The 20,628-nt window shown below is 41.4% G+C and overlaps 1 protein-coding gene across 1 annotated transcript; it reads right to left on the reverse strand.

Moving 5' to 3' along the window:
- Nucleotides 1-12,972: 12,972 nt before the first annotated feature.
- LOC111597331 (protein mab-21) lies at nt 12,973-18,864 on the reverse strand. Its single transcript, XM_023311974.2, has 3 exons — nt 18,707-18,864; nt 17,678-18,470; nt 12,973-13,348 (listed from the first exon to the last, which is right to left on the reverse strand). The coding sequence occupies exons 2-3, from the start codon at nt 18,423-18,425 to the stop codon at nt 12,999-13,001; spliced, it is 1,098 nt and encodes a 365-aa protein (XP_023167742.2). The 5' UTR covers nt 18,426-18,470; nt 18,707-18,864; the 3' UTR covers nt 12,973-12,998.
- Between the last annotated feature and the right edge of the window lie 1,764 nt (nt 18,865-20,628).

The raw sequence follows: 20,628 nt of genomic DNA on the forward strand, positions 1-20,628 counted from the left end.
GCTGGAGCTGGAGCTGGAGTTGACGTTGACCTCGACCGTATGCCAATTATGCGAGCTGCAAACGAAATCGGAAGCGCAGGAGGCGGAGCAGCTGGAGCTGGAGCAGAAGGAGTGGGCAGAGGAGGAGGAGCAGACAAAGGAACAATTCAATTGTGAGTTACGCTGACAGGCGAAGTGGCAACAATGGGTAGCACAGCGCGAACTCTTGACTTTGGCTTTGCTTTTGTATTTATATTAAATGTCGCGAGCGCGCGTATCTCTTGAATATCTCCTATATGTATATCTGTCTATGTATATCTGTGTGTGTGTCAAGGCTGGGCTGGATTAGCTGTTGCGATTGCGTTAATGCGGATGCGTTATGGCCGAGCCGAGTTGTCGTGCGTCTGTCGAATGCCTCTGCCACAGCCTCGACAGCGATGCCAGCTAACAAAACACTCGATGCCGATTCGGACGAAAAGATACGCGTCCGAGTCCCAGTTGCGAGACCGAGACCGAGACCAAGACCGAGACCGAGACCGAGTCCGAGTACGAAGCGGAGTCCGGAGTCGTTGCTGGCGTTGTAAATCTCGCGAATATTTACAGCTTTGCCAGATAAAACACAGCGAAAAAGTGCACTCTCTGCGCGCGTGTGTGTGTGTGTGTGTGTGTGTCTCATGAATGGGCTGTGAGTACACCCACAAAGGCGACTACAGCCAAAGATACAGATACAAATGCAATTTCAGTTGTAGATACATGTGCAGCCATAGATAAAGATACAGAGACAGATAATGATACAGATAAAGATACTTTTACATATACAGTATCAGATACAGCTACAGCTACAGCTACAGATACAGATATAGATGCAGGTGCAACTGTCAGCGTGTCACGTGACACATGGACCGCGTGATTGTCGCCTCGCTGGTCTCGTGCCAAGCGAACAACAAAAACAACAAAAACAACAACAACAACATCAGCAACATGCAATCAATGAGATACTCTGCGTATCTGTATCTGTAAGATACACACATAGAGCGCTGACTAATCAAAGGCAGAGCGCCTGCAGCCATGCCGGAGTATCTGAGAGCGTCCACACCTCTCGCTCTCGCTCTCGCTCTCGCCGTGTATCTATGGGTGTGCGCGTGTGTGTGTGCGTCTGCATCGGCATTGGCTGGCACAAGCCCCGCCCACAGAGCGAGGCGATACACACGAGCGAGCGTTCAACATGCCGTCGGCCTGTCGCTGCGTCCGTCTGTCACGCAGCGGCGCGCTCTTTGAAGTGTCCCTCTCTCTCTCTCTCTCTCTCTCTCTCTCTCTCTCTCTCTGCCTGCCCGGGTGTGTGTGTAAATTTAATTTGTTAAATACATTTTGTGCCAGACGCCGTCGTACACGAATTGTTTGCAATAATTTATCTGAAATGTGCACTCATTTAGCAACGGGCCGCGAGCAACCCTCGTCCAGTCGATATCTTTATATCTCACGGATACACGAACACCACAAAGTTTTACATTTCACAGATACATTCCCACAACACACACACGCACACACAGACAGCTACATTCATAAATATGTCGCCGGGATTAATGTGCCAGTTGGCAATTTTTGACAGCGTTATTCCAGCCAAAAGCAAGCGACGCGACGCGACGCAACTTGTGACTCTGTTTCCCTGCCCCTGCCCCGCCCCCCGCTCTGTTGCTGCTTGAGCTAGTTATATGTCCAGCACAGACTATATGCTATAGGCAACTCTTCCGCATTGTCATCGGCCGCGCAGATCAAAGCATTCGTCAAACTTTGTTTTGTTGCTTTCAATTAGACGAAAATCTCTTGCACTTGGCACTAGTTCAACTCGATGTCAACAACACAGCGCAGCGAGTACAAAACTCTGATTAGAAGAGCCAAAATCCAAATAGAAATATCTCAGCAAGGGAATGATGTGCGCTAGATATCCTCTGAAAAATAGCTGAGCTTTGAGCAGTTGCTGCTCCTGTCCTAGAGCTATCTGAGCTGGCAGGCGAACGATTGTAGACGGCAGCACTCTGAACTGCATAGATCAGTAATATCTATATACATCTATAAGCTATGGCTATATATATACTCTGATCTCAGCTATATCATAGCTTAATGAGCTCTTAAGTCTCTCTCCTTTCTGCACTACCCGTCTCTGCCTCTCTGTCTCGTTCTATTTCGCTCTTTCGAGATCTATCTCTCTCTCTCTCTTTATCCTTCTTTTGCAATATTTATTTTTCCCTCACTGTTTCACTCCTTCTCTTCTTCTCTGGCTGTTTATCTTTCATTCTTTCTCTTGCTTTTCAGTGTCTCTTCCTCACTTGTTCTCATTCTCTCCTTCTCATTCTTTCTGTTTATCTATCTCTTGCCACTCTCACTCTCTCTAAGTCTCTCTATCTCTTTTTATATTTTTCTATTTCTTCCTGTCGCTCTGCTTTCTTCTTCTCTAAACTGCTTTCATTCTCTACCACACATTATACAGGGTATCTGTAGTCCATCAGTTCTAGCACTTTCGACTCGTTGCTCTGTTAATCGCGCAACGATTTCAACTGCTCGAAGATGATCACGATTTTGCGCCCCTCTCTGAGTTTTCACATTCTCATATTGAGCTTGGGCCATGGGATCTATAAAATATATCAAATTCAAATGGGCGAATCGAAGATTCATAAATAAATTAACAATGAAAATACTTGAAACTTATCTGGGGTCAATTTGTAAATGTTTTGTTGAATTCAGGAAGCGCTGCGATCGAGCTCGCATATCATTGGCCATAATCACTCTGCTCAATGGAATATATATGCGTGTCTGTATAGACAGATCCATATATATATATATATATGGACTCATTCCTCCATTCATCCAATGTGCCGCTGATAAACGAGTCTCTATTCGAATCAATTTAGTCGCGTCGAGTGGATCAGTGAAGGATCATGGCCAGGTGGGAGCGCAGTTTACAACATTTGCTTCGGTTTTAGCGCGGGATTTTCACACACACACACACATATATACACACAGATCAGAGTAGACATATCTGCATAAATTTGAAACAAAGGGCGACAGGCGGACAGTGAGACCTCGCGACAGACGGACACAAAGAGCAGCAAATGGTAAAAAGTGGAAACGAGCATGTACTATAAATTCGACTCTCTGTGTGTGTGCGTGTGTGTGTGTGTGTGTGTATGTTTTTCCCGTATTTATATATCTCTTAGATCTTGAAGAAATTTGAATATAATTTATGTGCAATCGTCGCGTTTTTCGGTTGGTTTATTTGCTTGCTCTGCCCCTGGACCGTAGCCCCTGTCCCTGTCCCTGTCTCTGTCACTGGCTCTACCTCTGCCCCTGCCCCTGCCCCTGCCCCTGTCACTGTCACTGTCCCTGGCTCGGTCCGGTCCGGTTCGGTTCGGTTCGGTCCCAAATGAAGAACGATCCATCCATCTAAACGTTTGTCACTTGCTGCGCTGTCGCCGCAACGTTTGTCTTTTCGCTGGATCCGCCAGCTCTGCTCCTTCGCCCCGCTCCCTCGCCCTCTCTCGCTCTCGCTCTCGCTTCTTTTGTCTTTGCTGCTGCTTCTACCTCATCTGCTTTTCGTTTTTCTGTTAAACAACAAATGGTTAAAAAAAAGCGTCTGTGACACCGTCGTCGCCCGTTGACCATCATCGCAGTCGTTTATCTTGTAGATATATCGCTCTGTCCAGCTGAGCGACCAGCTCGACGAGCTGCTCCAAGTTTCTATGGAAACGAACAATAACTAAATTTCACATGCATCCCGCTAAAGTAATTCCGCTCTATGGATTCTAAAATACCACCGAAACGAACACACGCACACACCGAGCTCTCTGCCAGCTCTGTTTGTACCTTTGATTGTCTTCAGGTGATTTGCGAAGCTCGCAAACTTTTGGATACTTTTGAGTGTTGCGAGTTCACTTATGGCGCGTGTTCATAGAGATGACCAATCTAATGCAAGTTCTAAAATACCCTGTAGTGTTCGAAAAAGCCACTTTAATATTTTTGGAATGTATTTCGAAAAAGTTCTGGCAGCTTCGACAGTCAAAGCTGCTCAAAGTTCGAAATTGTCTAATTTCGAAAGTTTTACAAAATTTCAAACTGACTCAAATTTGAATATGGAATACTCCTTGAAGAATAATGCGAGCTCGAAAAGTTTTTCGAAGTTCGAAATTCGAAATTCAATTTGTATTTTTATGTAATGCGCTCTGATATATGGTAAAACTTTCGAAGATCGAAACTAAACTCGAATTCGAGAATCATTTGACACAGTTATCGTCTCGCCGAATTCGAAAACGTTTGAATTGTGCAGTTCGATGAATGCGATTCGATATCGAAAAAGTATTTTATTAGCAAATTCGATTTGAAGTTCGAAATTTATACGAACTTCGCTCTAATTGGCTTCATGTTATGTATATAAATGTAATAAAACTGTTAATAACAGCAGCTATGGCGCTCTGTTATTAGCATGTTGCTGTTATGTTATTACCTGTTAAATAGTTTAATTAATTCCCAGCAAATTGTTGATTAAATTTTATTAACAGAGCTCATTATGTTAACGTGACATTTCATTTAACATTAACATTAACATTGGCTCTAACATAGATGTTAACATAAGCAGCGCCATTTGCAAATTCTTCATTTGACTTTCTCAGCCGCTCTTCAAGCTGGACATGCGCTGAATTCATAAGGACAAAGAAAAACCACATTGCCACGCCCATCTTGAAACGACTTACCGCTTGCCTGCTGCTGCTGCTGCTGCTCCTTTCTGTTGGCTATCCAAAAAGCATTCTTTAAGCGGATTTGCATTAACGCTCGAGCAGCCAATAAACCCGTTTACACACACACACACACAGACAGAGTCGCTGCACATCAATGAAATAATAACAAAGGTAAGCCCCTGCGCTTTTTGCTTAAGTACAGGTGACATTTGACTACTTTATTGAATTATGACAGCGAACAAATCAGCGACACGTATCCATCCATCCATCCGACGATCCTCGACGATCATCGAGCGAGTGGCACCCAAAGCGTCGTTCAATCGGTTAAGCATATATATATATATCTATATATATATATATATATATATATATAGTTTTTGTATCTGTAGAGACGGATGCAGCAGCGGACTGCTCATGCCTCATTACGCATGCGCCGCGTTGTGCCGCTGCTCGAGGAATGATGATGATGATGATGATGATGACGACGATGATCGACTGATCAAATGTTGTCGACTGGATCCACTCGCTACGTTGCCTAGTTGTGCGGACATGTGTTTCGCGTTCCACTGCCTGGCATACTAATTACGCCTATCGCATATGCCCATGTGCCGCCCAGCGTACCTTTTCCGATCTCTTAACTTACGATCTTGACGACAAGTGCACGCTAATCACGCAGCCGAAGGGCCTGTCACTTTGTTTAAGGTTAATTTAAGTATAAGAAAAAAACGAACAGGCGAAATAATATCATAATTTATTGTTACAGCTACCTTTCGCTGCCTCTCCCGCTCTCCCGCTCTCTAGGTCTGTCTCGATGTCGTTCTGTGGGTCGCTCTCGTCGATTCTCATTTCAGACACGTACACGAAAATCGATCTCAATTTCGTAGTTCAGATATCACGCGCACACAACTCGTCGTTGTTGTTGTTGCTGCTGCTGTCCCGGGCTGGCCACGTTCCACATATGTAGTCGCCAAGCCCTATTCCCAGGCCTCAGTCCCTCAGATACATGTATGTATCTCTCTCTCGCTCTCTCTCTCTCTCTCTCTCCTTATATACGGCCAATATATGCGACTGGCTAAGACGGCGGCCCTTTTCAAGCTGCGATGATCACGTTGACATTTCGCTTCACAAAAGGCAGGGGCGAGGGCGTACGCAAGACACGCTACTGTAGAGAGAGAGAGAGAGAGAGACCAAGAGAGAGAGAGAGAGAGTGAGAGAGGCAGCGGTGGGGCGGCAGAAGCCAACGATCACTGGGGGCTGTTGACATGTCGCTGGTTGTGATTGATTTAGGGCTCGTTGGCTGCTTTTTGTTTTCCGCTGAAGCGCAGCCGTTTGAACCCATTGTTTTTAACCAAAAATGGGCGTACGATTGTCAAGGAAAAAGGCAACAGCAACAGCAACAGCAACAACAATAAACAACAACATTGAGCACTCGGCACTGGATTTGAAATTAGGTTTTGGAACTTGCCCATATTAAATTGATAAAGCTGGATTACTGGGCCACAGAATGCAATTCATATTTCATCACTAATGAGCCAACATCAGAAGAAGGCATTGAACAAAGCCCCGAGATCTGCCTGAAGATTACCAAAACGAATTTCGATTTATCAACAAAAACTGCTCCAGGGCCAGAGCTGACTTTAACTAGAGAGAAGTCCAAGTCTAAATGTTGTTTAGATCTTCATAACACTGCGATCTGTGTGAAATAAGTGAGAAGTTTAGATAGCTGAATAGCTTGATAGATGCTAAAGAGCGTGATATATATATATATAGAGAGAGAGAGAGATAGAGAGAGGTAGGCAACTAGATAACTAAATAGTAGACAAGCAAACAAATGTATAGAAAGACTCAACTTAGATTGATTGATAGATGTATATATATATATAAATAAATATATATATATTTATATATATATATATTCCCATTAAAGTCACAAAGAGATTTTAAGCTTTAATCAGTTTTTGTTCGGGTATACTGAGGCTTGGTATGCCCACTCGTTCAGCTCATTGCACAGATTTTCAATGGGTCACTCGATGCGAGTCGCTGCAGTTCGGTTCGGTTCGGTTCGGCTCGGCTCGGCTCGACTCGTAGGGCCTCGTAATTACCTCTGCGATCGCGCAACAGTTGCCAACTGCAGTGAAGTCTGTGGCTCGGCGCTCTGCCTCGCGGCGCTTGTGGCTGAAGCGTATTAAATGAATATTTGCTTTTTGTCAAAAGGCTATAATCAAGCACCCTGGCGATGACAGGCTAAGGGGCTCTAATTACAGCTTGTTAGCCTGATCCGAGGGCCACACAGATCGTGGCTCACTTCGACCGGCTCACGCAAACGCCCTGGCCCCCGCCCTGTGCCCCATTTGCCGTTTATGCTAAGTGGCAAGCGCCGACGCAACGCAAGTGGCAGCAACTGCAGCAGCAGCAATTGCAGCGGCAGCAGCAACAGCTCATCTTTTGGCGGGCTTAATGCTAGCCTTGCCTTGCCCCACGCGTCCAGCCCAGCGGCTTGTCAGCCACTGCAGCTTGATTGAAGCCCGCAAATTAAAATTGCCAATGGCTGGCGGATTTATATACCCCGCACAAAGGCGCCTAAAGCGGGTATAAGCACGAATGGATGAGGCCATCTCTGTCTGCTGCTCTGTCCATCTGCTGTGCTCGAAAGCTGTGTCTGGCATAGGTCAGCAGCTGATCGAGCTTGCTCACAGGGTATGCAGCCCGTCGAGCAGATCCGACTCGAGCGCACTTTTACTTGATTCTCGTTTTTGTTTTTGCTTTTGATGTGGCTCGAATGCAATTCTCACGATTTGGCAGAGACGCTGCACACAGAGCCACATCCTCATCCCCATCCCCATCAGCTTCATCGTCAGCATGATCATGGTGTAAGCTGCTCATTTGGGCGTTGCAACACACAAGATTCTCATCCAGGTCGCGCGATGCGCAAATCGCGTCTCAAGCTGCGAGCTTCCAAGTCCGGTTTGCTGCTGCGGCTGCTGCTGCGGCTGCTGCTGCCTTCAGCTGATCAAATTAACCATTTAAATAAAACATTTGTTTTGATTCCCGCTTAAAAGAAATGCAAAGCTCCACAGAGTGGGCGAAGGGGGAGGCGGGGCGACAGGTAGACGGGGCATCTGCGCTTCGTTGATGCCGGTTGACAGGCGTACACACAAATCCTTCTCGTTGTGGTAGCTGCTCAGCCAACTGAGCTCCAGCTACAGACCCATTATGATCATACGCGAGTCTTTGGGAACTTTAATGCCAGATTATCACAGCATTTACTCGTACTTAGCCCAGTGTAGCTGAATCATTAACATGCTCTCTGACCCGCTCACTCTCTGCGCGTCTCTCTCGAGCAATATCGATCAAAATGTTATATGAATACTGGAGTAGCCTTAACTGCGTGCTTACCAAGTGATATCTCCCCCTCTGGAGAGTCTCTTTATCTATACTGTCTATCTAAATATCTATCTAACTTTGCTATCTGTCTTTACTATCTATCTGCGCTCTCTATTTATCAATCTATTCCGCATCTATACGATACATCTATTACATCAGGATCCCCTTCAATTACCATTGCCTTTAATCCATATTATCTAGCTATATTATCTAACTTTGCTATCCATCTCTAGTATGTATCTATAATATACATCTATACTCTCTATTTTCAATATCTATCTTTACTATCTACCCACATCATTTAGCTATAGGATTTACTATCCCATTCTATTCCATCTATCTTTCTTATCCGCATGCTATCCATCTTTACTATATATTACTATCTAGCCACGCCATCTATATATCTATAAAATATATCTGTGTCTATCTTTAGCTATATATCTATATGTCTATAAATTCCATTCATATATATATATATCCAATATCATCTCTTTACTATCCTACTACTATCCTATCCAATTATCGTATCTATTTCTTTTTGAATCTAAAAGTTTGGTCGATCCATGGCGATATGGATATATCAATCAATCTAAAACATTCTCTGCATAGATCTGTTTATTTGAAGAGCTTATAGCATATGTGAGCTGTGCATAGCTGTCTAAGAAATGTGTAATATTTCACAGCTGGAGAGCACACGCCACAAAATACCCTGTAGAAATGTGCGCATTGCGTATTGGGACTTAACAAATCGTGTGTTCAAAATGTGATTATGAGATGTGCACAAAAATTTGCTGCTGGCCATTAAATGAATACAAATTGCATCGAATTCATTAAGAGAGACCAAAGAACAAGGCCAACGACAAGGAAAAGTAGCAGACGAAGACGAAGAGCAGATGATTCCGACTTGGCTAACAAATTGGCCCCCACTGACATTTGGCTGATGCTGATGCTGATGCTGATGCCAATGGACAGGCGACAGCTCGAATGGAAAGGAGTCAAAGGAGGAGGAGGTTTGGGGACTGCCGGAATTATCATTTATTAATTGTTCTTTAATTTGTGTGGGAAGCAATTCCCACCTCTGCCTCAATATACACACAAGTGAAGAGAAGAAGCAGCTGAAAAATAAAATAATATAAAATTAGCGACCGCAAACAACAACAAATAATAAATTTCGGCTTTTGCTGTCGTTGTTGCTTTTGTTTGCTATCAAAATGCAAATGGAATCCAATAAACAACAACTCATTAAAAGCGCAACTAACCGGCTGATGACCCGATCCAAAAGAAGAGGCCTCCGACCAAATCAAGCAAGCCGTCCAAACACCAGCCACCAAAGACCACAGACCAAAGCGAACCTAATTGGCCATAAAAGATCGAACGCCCACCAAAATTAGTCAGGTGGCACTAACAGGTGAAACCTAATGATTGTCCAGTTTATAGATCATTTTGGAATAAAACATTCAGCGCTGCTAGATAAAGTCGAGTAGTCTTCCAGGAATCTTATGATAATAGATAAAACATAATAGATATATATATAAATAAATATATATGTCTAAGAACTATTTCTTAGCTAGAACTCAGTTGTAGCTAAGTATTCTTCAGCGAATTTCGTATAATAGAAATATATCTGATTTCTATATAGAACAACTAGAGAAGTGGCTGAGCTATATGTCAACAAAAGAGTTAATTGAATCCAAGTTTACTTAGTGCTTAACTGGAAACTGAATAAAGAAAGAGCGAATAGATCTTAGCAAAGAAATTTTTAGATGTTTTCAGATTTTACAGCTGTTTTAATAGACCTAAGACTTAGGGCTCAAATCTTATTCTAAGATATACAATTAAATGAGATTATTATTTTTATAATTGCTTGATATATAACTGAAATAAATTGTATATTCGAGTCGTTCCTCAATTTGTCTGATATATTAAATATTTGAGATATAGAGCGAGGGAGCTTTAATTTAAACGCTCGATGCTATAAAATATGATCGGTACATTAGGGAATACGTGTTTGACTTATTCAAAAATTGTACTCGATGAACTCGATAAACCTGCAATATGGAATTGATTGAAATAAATACATTTAAGAAGCATATAAATAAGAAATGGGGACATTTCGAGCCTTTGGATAATATAAAAATCGAAGCTCGTACGAGCATAAATCAAGCGGAATGCAATCAAAATAAATAATATATTAGAGTGTGTACGAGAGCATGTAACGCCAAAGGGAACAACAAATGAACGCAACGTGGAGAGTGCACGACTAGCAGATGCCCTGCCAATGAGAAATCGCAGCTTGAAGAGAAACAGAACTTCAAGTGCCTTTCGTATTAACTCGAGTACTATGCAGTAATCGAAAGGACATTTAGCTGGCAAAAGATAACTTAAGCTATACCAAACTTGAGACAATTCGGAGATTGCTCGACTATGAGATGCACTGTAAATAATTACAAATATACACCAGCTACAGATAGGAAACCTTTTGAAATGGTTAATTTCATAAATCAAAGAAGACAGGAGATACCCTGTGCATGAGATTTATAGAATGGAATTTTAACTAAAAATATTTATCATTTATGTTGCTACAACTCAAGTATTATATACCAGATAGAGTTGAAATCAAAAGGCCCAAGACTCAGACATGCAACATGTGTATATGAAAGGCAAATGAAATTCTATTCGTATTACTTCTTTTGTATTAGCTCGAGTATTATAGAGGCGATCGACTTGAAATCGATAGACTGCTTAATTAGCTCTAAGAACTTATTGCTTACCAAAATGAGAAAGTATCTTAGCTATGCCTTGTGGGTCGCCCGTCGCCTAGGAAAGGGTATCACAGCCATGAAACGAATCAACGATTGATCGAACAGGTAAATAATTTAATTTATGAACGGCATTCAATTTAATTTGACTGTTATGTCTGTTGCCTGAGAGCGAAACTCACACGTGATCCAAATACTGGATGCGCTGCTCGCGGACTGGCCCAGCTCTGACTCAAAGTGGGCCGCCTTCACGAATACCTACCTACATATATATACATATATATATGTGTATATACCTGTATAGAAATATGTCTTATAGTCATGTTGACGATCATTTTGCGACAATTGATGCAAAGTTTATTGTTTCCTTAATTCGCCATTAAAAATGCGCAACGTGTTTGCCAGACGAACCCGATTGACTGACAGCTGTACGCTTAGACATACATATATAAACTTATATATATATATATAGATATATGTGTGTGTATATCGGGGAATTGAAAAGCCACTGCAATATATATTGAATTGAAATTTATATCGATCGACGAAATTGGCGCACGTCGTCGAACACAGCACTTCAAAGTAGCGCCCAGGCCCACACGACGGCGCCTAATCAATATTCAAATGTTAATGTTAACCAAGGCATGTTATTGGCCATAAGAGCGACTTAACAGAGCTACATGATGACTGTTAAATGCTGCCATAAATATACACTCTTGACATTAGCTATCAAATGACAAAAGTTGATTTCGAATTGCCTCTAATCAAAGTCCACATTTCGCTCTTATTGTCTGCTAGTTGTCATGTTAAGTGGCTGTCGAGCTTAGCTGTTTAACATAGTTACATAATGACTGTGGAATACAGATATATATGTATCATAGAATATCGCTGTCTTTGGTATAATTATTGTTGATGAATAAAGAATCTATGACAATGCCTTTGATCATAGCCAACATTGCGCTGTAACAGTGTGTTAGTTGCTCTGTTAAGTGGCTGTTAGGAGCTATCATCTAGTCCAGATTTGCCTTTCCTTTGCTTCTTAATATTAATCAAGATTTGATATCTTAAGCGGCTGTTAAGTATAGTAATTAGCTATCATATTTATTAACATTCGCATGCTCTGTTAACCAACAGTTATAGTCATATATATAGCTTCAAGCTATGTTAAGCAGCTGTTAAAATGGAAAACATGTTATCGACTCGCAGATTTGTCGAATTGTTAAAGTTATGTAAGCAACTATATTATATTTATGTTTGTATGTAAAGCGAACACTGTTAAGCTGGTAATGTTAGAGCGCTGTTAGAGATTAGTAGACTGTTAGGCTGAAAAGAACCAACAATTAAAACTCAATTGTGATTTGTTGAAAAAAAACTTAATTTTTTTATTGACTAAACTCACAAGAAAAGCGAAAAACACAAATAAATAATTTAAAAAACAAAAAAAAAATATGTTTATATATGTTTATATATATATATATATATCTGGTGTTTTCAACTAAATTGTTGCTTAGCTTAAACTAATTTCCTTTAGCTAATTTTAATTGCCGCCTGGCAAAATGTTTATGCAGAAAAAAATGATCTATAGACTATATATATAGCTGATATAAGTACTTAGGCTTGTGCGTATCTCTTGCTGTTATTTGTATTTGTATTTGTATCGTATATGAACTATGTAGGCAGACATAGAGACGTACGTACGTGTCTATATGTATATGCTTCAGTATATCAATTAAATATAGGAAACTCTTTAAGCGGCGTATACTTTTCGAAAGCACCTAAGAACTAAACAACTTAGTATTCTATGAAAATATCAAATAGTATTTGGGTTAAAATTTTCGAATTATGAGCGTTAGCCCCCATCTAAGCCCTAGCCCCCGCTTAACTACCAACTAACTGTGTTTTGGGCCGCACTGTGATGCGCCTTTTGTGTTTTTAGCTCGTTTCCCATCAACGAAAAAACAAAAAACAAAAAATAAAAACAATAATAGAAAAAACTGATCATCGAAAGAGAACAAAACTAAAAATAAATCAAAAATCAAAAGTCAAAAATCGAAAATCAAAAATCGAAAATCAAAAATCGATAATCGAAAACTACGAAAGAGGGAAATTTCAGTGTTTAGACCATCTCACAAAGATCTGGGCATCCCTACAACTCCTCCAGGCAGCGCACGTTGGTGAGCATGATGCGGGTCAGGCGCCAGACCTGCTTCGCGGCGTTCTCGAGGGCGCCCGGAGATTTGCCCTTGAAGAGATCCATGTTGGGCAGGAAGTAGTGGGGACAGCGCCGGCACTGCAGGCAGGATATCAATTGCAGGAATATCCCATTGATGCGATCGGCAATGCAGTTCTCCTCCCATTCCATTTCCCTCGGATGCTTCTCGCATTCGTAGAGCAGCAACGTTTTCAGATGATACGACGTTACGGGATTGCCCGGCAGATCCAGATGACGATCGCGTAAAGTCTTCAATATGCTAAGGCAGCGACGGCGACTGGCACCTGAAATCGGGAAAAACAATTCAAATATATTTCAGATCTCCAAAATGTCTGAAAGAATCCATTGAGCTATCCATAGAATGAGCTTGGTCTTCATGTTTCACATGAAACATCTAGCACTGACTGTGACATGCACTTTAAGGGCCTGTCAAATGTCAGTTTATGTTTAAAGCTAACTTAATTTTTAGCGTTGCCACCTCATCAACTGAAACTAGACACTATATTTTATATTTCTGCCACCCTTCATAGTTAACATGCACTTTAACTGCCTGTCAAATGCTGTTTTATGACTGTTTCCCATGTTGCAGCTTGACAGGCGCATAAAATGCAGCAAGCAGTCAAGCTTTTGACATTTAGATACAACTGAGCGTTGCCACCTGGTCATAAATTGCAGCACAACTCAAAGTAAGTTTCGATTGATAATCGAAATGGTTTTCTATAAATATTATTTGTACAATTTCATAATAGCCCAAGTGTAGATATTGTTTGTCATTGATTATTTCGACCATGCTCATGCTCAATTAGTCATTTGAATGGCACTCAAGTGTCGAAAAAGCGTGAAATGTAGAAAACATTTTACGAAACTTGATAACTGCTACGCTGACTAATCGGTTTCGTACAAAAGTTGTCTTTAATTTGCTGATAATTGACAGTACGTATATCGTAAGAGAGACCCCGAAAACAATCAGTTTCAGCTCTTCGGATATTTTGTGAACCGATTTTGATTGATAAACCCACATAGCAGTTGGGACGTCGAACAGCACATAAATCATGGACTTCGAGTGTCAAAATTACTAATCTCAAACGGAGCCCGATAATCGTATATTGGGTACATTGATATGATGTCTACCTGTGGGCACGGTGCGACTACTGAGACCCACATAGCTGGGAATACTTGAAATTTTATAATAGAGTTCCGTTGAAACTTCTTATGAAATATATGTTTATGGTCAAATGGAAAGACTATGGACTATTCAAAAGGGCAAACATGGATTCAAAGGGAGAATAAATATCAGATTGGAATAATCGATATACGATAACAGTTGATTAAATTCATAATCGATTTAATTTTTTTTAATTTGTTGACAGCACACGGAAACAGAGTCTATATATTAAATTGGGCACGCAAAATATAATTATCGATAACGATAACATAAGCCAATATGCGTTAAAAGAACAAAAACTGGATACAGTCCACGAGTTGTATTGAACTTAATGTCACAAGTTATATTCTCTGAATAGGTTTAGACAACATAAATCGATAAACGATAACGATAAATGTAGACATAAGAGCGATACATTATATCTTAATATACTTTTCATATTCCCTTTTAACTGCGCAGAAAATCTGAGTGGCAAGCACACGGACAAATGCATAATCGATACACGATAACTATGTGCAATCGAAAACAATCGATTACATAATAATTTCATTTCATTCATTTCATGTCATAGAAAGTGACTTGGTGAAACAGATAAGTGTACCTCATCAATAAACGATAACGATAAACGATATATACGTAAAAATATAACAAAATAGTTATCGATTCAAAGAGATATTTCAAACGAAATGAAGGCAAGCAAAATGAAATAGAAGAAAAACTCAAGAGCGCATATGTTCACATGTATCAGTCTGATTAAGAGCAAGCGATGCACGATAACGATAAATAATTGAATATATATGAATGCTAATAGATCAGTGCTTCATTAATATACTGTAGAAATGCGCAGAATAAGCACAACATGAATAAAACAAAGACGCATCGAATGTGACAATGGAAATCTGATAGGTGTGACAGCAAGCGTAATCGATAGACGATAGGCGATAACGATATTGTAATGGATACAGGCACATTGACAGTTAGTCGAGAGGCACGATCGCAGCTAAAGAAAAAGCAAGTAATTATTATGCGACAGCCAGCATTAAATTAAATGTCAAGACGTTCGACTAGCGTCCAAGAGACAAGATTCCGAGATTCGAAGATTCCAAGATTGCATTCGATTCGAAGATCGAAGATCGAGAGAGATCGTTGAGAGGGCGCATAAAATCAAATGTGAGGGCTTCAGATTTGATTTCGATTTCGATTTGGGTCTTTGGCTAAGTTTTTATCTTCTTTCATATTTTATTTCGCTTCTTCTTTTTTCCCTCTTGTTGTTGTTGGCTTCGCTTTGTCGTCTCTGGTGGCTTTAAAGGTTTTTTTGTTTTTGGCTTTTATTTTTTGTTTTAGTTTTTTATTTGAATTTTTTGTTTGGTTGGCTTCTTGAGGCCGGGCCGGCGCGCCGTTGTTTTTATTTATTTGTTGACTTTATCTAATCGCCGAGATTTAAAATATTTATAAAATCGTTTAGAAATTTATTTATGGCCCAGGCACTGTTGGCATTTGTTGATATCAAGCCGAAAACCCGTTTCTCCGCTGCCTTATAGCGTTGGTTAGCGTCTGCCTAACCGACTACAGCCCAACTGCGTTTATCTGACTCAGATCAGCGGATTTGTGCGCGTGGAGACATCAGCCAGAAAGGCGGCCAAAGGTGGCTTATCCAATAAATAGTGTGCGGCCTAGTCTTCACACAGATTTATGATCGCGCTGCCCATCATGGAGGCCATATCTCATTTCTTATCGCGCTTCAATAAACGGATGCGTTTTGCTCTGCCAGTCGATCGATTGCCTAAACGTTTCTCCCCCTCTCCCTCTCCCTCTTCCCGTCTCGTCTCGTTCCTCAGCAGCCTAATTTAATGGAAAGCTATTGAGTAATCGACTAACAAAATGCAGAGACAAACTAATCTCCAGTCAGAAGTCTGCATTGATCTATCTACTGAATGTGTAGTCCGATTTGATCGGCTCTCATCGTGATCAATAGTCGCGTGCTTAGGCAACTCTTTTTAATTGCTTGCGATGATTAGATTAGGCAGCTGTTAAATGATTTAATTATCTACTTTTATGATCAATTAAGCTCCAAACTGATCTTTAAAAGCAAAAACTTTTCTATGTGAACAGCATCTGATCTTCGCTCAAATGTGATTTGCTCTTCTTATGGATAACACTACGAATTAAACTCATCATTGCGATCAGCTGCAGATGAACTGATCTTTGATAGATGTTCAGTTGATCACATGTTCAACAGCTAATCAAATGCATTTGATGAGAGTCCAGCTTATCGATGGATCTTGTCGCCAGCCGTAGCAGCACACATACAGGTGTATATCTTGATAGCTGAATTGATTTACAAGCAATTATATGAAAGCTACAGTCGCTGATTTGTTCGAAATAAATCAATTAAATTTAAGTGTGTCGCTGATTGTAACTGCTTTGACGCGGAGCTAACTCCCGAGGTACGGTGTGGCGCAGGGGCGACGGGGCGAGCTCGATTTTCTACATTTTTATTTACTATCGGCTATCATTTACTAGCATTATTTTTGGGTTTACCTCGGCTTGAGAGTGTTCTTTGTTTGTTTATTTTTTTGGCTTTGTGAAATCAGAAGCAAAAGATTTGCTTGCACGAACTTTGACTTTGGCTTAAATTGTACAGAAGAGGAACAAAATTTGAGTCCGAGTTACAATCTTAACTTGGAACAGAATCTTTGAATAATGTTTGAATAACTTTCTGAAGCAGAAACATTTTCTAATTGCAGTTTGAATTAAAAGAAACCTAAAGCGAACCTCAAAGCCAAAAGCTTTCTGAACTAACTTAACAATTTTTATTAACTTTACAATTTGTAGTGGAAATTTAGGAGAGATAGAAACAACTTTGACAACTCTTTAACAATGTGAACTATAGGATCTCTTATATATCGGATCAGCCTAAGTGAACTGGGCATTTCTTTATATGATATGAGCTGTAGACATACTTTCTATATATGCTCTGCGCTACAAGCATTCACTGATCGATAACAATGTTATCTATAAGATCTCCATATGCCTTTTGAAATACTCTTGCTTATATACCCCTTCTAACTAAGTGAACGACGCATATAATCGCTGCACACATTTCCTATATAGATTTACTAATCCGATTGTCGATAGCAATCTTATCTAAAAGATCTTTTATGTTTCTACCAGATCTCTGAACACGTTGCTATATATAAAAGTTAATGATATTCTATATACGTTTACCAATCCAAAAACATTCCAAATATATGGCCAAGTTCACGTTATCAAGTTTATCTTGGATTATTATTCATGTATATCTATATAGTAATAATTATAGTTCCATCCATTATTCAGAATTCTATGCTAAATGCCTTTACTATATAGTTGACCTGTCGAACTAGTTGGGTTTGAGTGCCGACGGCAGTTTGAAATGTTAGGGAAACAGCTTGGGCTGAGAACTCACCTTGCAACAGACGATTCTCGGCGTCCGTAAAGCTGAGCACCCAGGCATCGCCCTCCATGGCGGAGTTCTTGCCTTGGAGCGCGATGCACTCCTTGGAAAGCATGTCGAAGCCCTCAGTCTTAACCTCTGCAACAATATTGGGATGCGGCCAGGGTATGCCGGGCAGCGGCCAGTGCGACGCCGATCTCGGCCAGAGGCCGGCGCACTTGAAGGCGGGCGTAATTTGGACAATGATCCGCTCCCTGATCCGCAGCTTCACCTCGGTGGTGTCGGCGATCATTTTGACAATGTCGCGATAGGCGCACTTGTCGCACGCCTGTGCCACCAGCGTCTGGAATCTGGAGCGAATCTTGCGCGCTGACAGATAGCCGGATGCCGTGATGAACTCCACCCACAGCGACATCGAGCGCTTGCGTCCGTCGCTCAGCTTCAGCACCGCGCAGCCGGGCAAAGTGCCGTCGTCCACAAAGTTGAGGACGCCCATCTGGTTGAGGTAGATGATGATTTCGAACTCTGTGGGTGAGATCACTTCCAGGCCCTCGAAGCGGCCATTGTAGTCGTTCAGGGACGAGATGAAGCGCGGCTCCTGCACCTCCACCTCCTTGAGCACGTCCTGCACGATGCGACAGACCTCCTGGATCTGCTTGTGTATCTGCGCCTTGCGCACCTGCACTCGATCCGCGCAATATTTGTTCATTTGATAAACCATCTTGGACTGTGCCGCGATCATGTCCGACGGCACCAGCATTATTGACCCGGGCGACGACGTCGTGATGCTTTCTCTTAACTCTTTCTAAATATATATATATATATACATATATATATATATATATATATATATATATATATATATATAATTAAATATTTGTTATAGGAACTGTTATTCAGAGATTTGTTGGCTTGTTTTAGAACAGTTTAAGCATGGTTTTTTGATTTGTTGTGAATACACTTATTGCTTATCTAATTTGTGTTTTCTCTCAGGCACAGCACAAAAAAAAATTGATAACAAAATGCAATTGTTTGAATTACTTGAACGTTGCGAACGCTGGCGGCGGCCTTTCGTTACTGTCGCGGTTTCACTACAATTCAAGTCACTGTTTTGCATTGAGTTTCGCACGCGTCGCAGTCGCAGTCACAGTCACAGTCACAGGCGCAGTCAACTCGTGTCGCGTGTACTCGCGCCATCAACTCCAAGACATTGACTGATTTCGTATGGCGTGCACGCCGCAAGAAAAGTATCTTTGGTAGCCACAGTCGCGGCCGCAGTCGCAGTCGCAGCTCTGCCCAGTCTCCATCTCATCCAACTCCCCAATGAGTACCAGTAGCAGCAGCAGCGAGTGCGAGCGAAACAGCGCTAGCTATGCGTGGCTTTTGCCTTCAACACTCTATCTCGCTCAGGCGCGCTCTCTCACTCTCTAACCACACCTGAAGCACTGAGAGCGTTCGTAATGGCTGAGCAGCAACTCTGTCGGCGCAAGCCACTGTGTGTGCATGTGTGTGTGCGTGCTGACGTTCGCCTTTGTGTTGGTTTCTTGTGTGTTTGTTTAATGCTCTTTTGATTGTTTGTTTGTTTAATAAAGCGCTATAATGGCGACCACACTGCGTGAGAGAGCGAGAGCGAGAGCCAGCTGCAGAGAGAGCGCCAGGCTTGTGCTTGTGCAATTTTACTTTCACTCTTTTCAACCACAACCACCCCGTAAATGCAATCCCTTCAATTGCCCATCGTTTTCATTTGCTTCCGTTGCCGCCGCCGTCGTTTAGCTCCGCCTCTTTTTTGCGCTCACACAAACACACTGAGAGTGGGAGAGAGAGAGAGAGCGAGAGCACGCGCAAGAGAGAGGCAGCCGGCATATGCGGAGCTCACACAGATAAACACCAATACACAGAGCCAGCATTGTTCTTGTCCTCACTTGGGGTTGGCCTGTGGGTGTTGTTTTTTGTTTCCTCTCTTTCCTTTTTTCCTGCTTTTTCGTTTTGAACGTGGGCTGCACATTGCAGGCATTGTAAGTAGTTGTTGACTGCTATTCGCATTACAGTTAAATAAATAACATAAACAGCGGCCCAACAGTGGCCATTAACATGCGTGATTTATGTTAAGATGTCTGCGGGCGAATCTTGCAGCGCGAATACAAAAACAATTCTGACTTAGTGGACACATCAAACGAGCTGCAACTGTAATTATGCCAGTTACACTACGAAGTTAGGGAACAAATCTTTAGAAATTAATTGGGTTGTTATTTATAATTTGTTTTTGCCACAAAGCGAGCCTGAGAGCGAACGAACGAGGATGTTAGATAAGCTAAGTCTTTTTTGTATCTTTATATACACGTATAAATCTATTATATTCATATAATTTATGTCTGTTTACCACATTGTTTAGAAGCAAAAGCTGAATTTAAATATATTTATAAGTATAAATACAATTCCTTTAGCGTGTGTTTACTGCATATGTATATAGGGGTGCCTTAGAGTATTAATTGATTTATGTAACTTGAGCCTAGGAACCAACCCTTATTACTAGTTCATATAAAAAACTTGTGCGTATTTATTGAATTACAATATTATGTTAACAGAGGCTGTTAACATGCATGCTAAAGCGTATGAAAGCCTGAAGCAATCTGTTAACTTAAATACCTTCAATATTTCTTCAATTTGATTAAAGTTAATTGAAATAACGCACACATAACTGTAAAGCTTAGTGGAAATTTAATAAAAATCGATGGGCCATGCCATGTTGCAGAGCGACATCCAGCGACATCCTCTCCAGGCCCAAATACTTCTTTATACATTTACTTTCTTTCGTACGCCCATTAATGCACATCTAATGTGATTAATGGACGCTTAACACGAGCTGCCGGCCAGCGCTAGTGGGCGTGGGGAGAGGGGGAGCGGGGCGGGGCTAGCTGGTGTCATATCTAGCTTTTTATGCGCAGAGTCTGGCAACATTAAGT

This window comes from Drosophila hydei, unplaced genomic scaffold, assembly GCF_003285905.1.
Source record: "Drosophila hydei strain 15085-1641.00,03,60 unplaced genomic scaffold, DhydRS2 tig00000131-arrow-arrow-pilon, whole genome shotgun sequence".
In the NCBI taxonomy this organism is placed as follows: Eukaryota; Metazoa; Arthropoda; class Insecta; order Diptera; family Drosophilidae; genus Drosophila; species Drosophila hydei.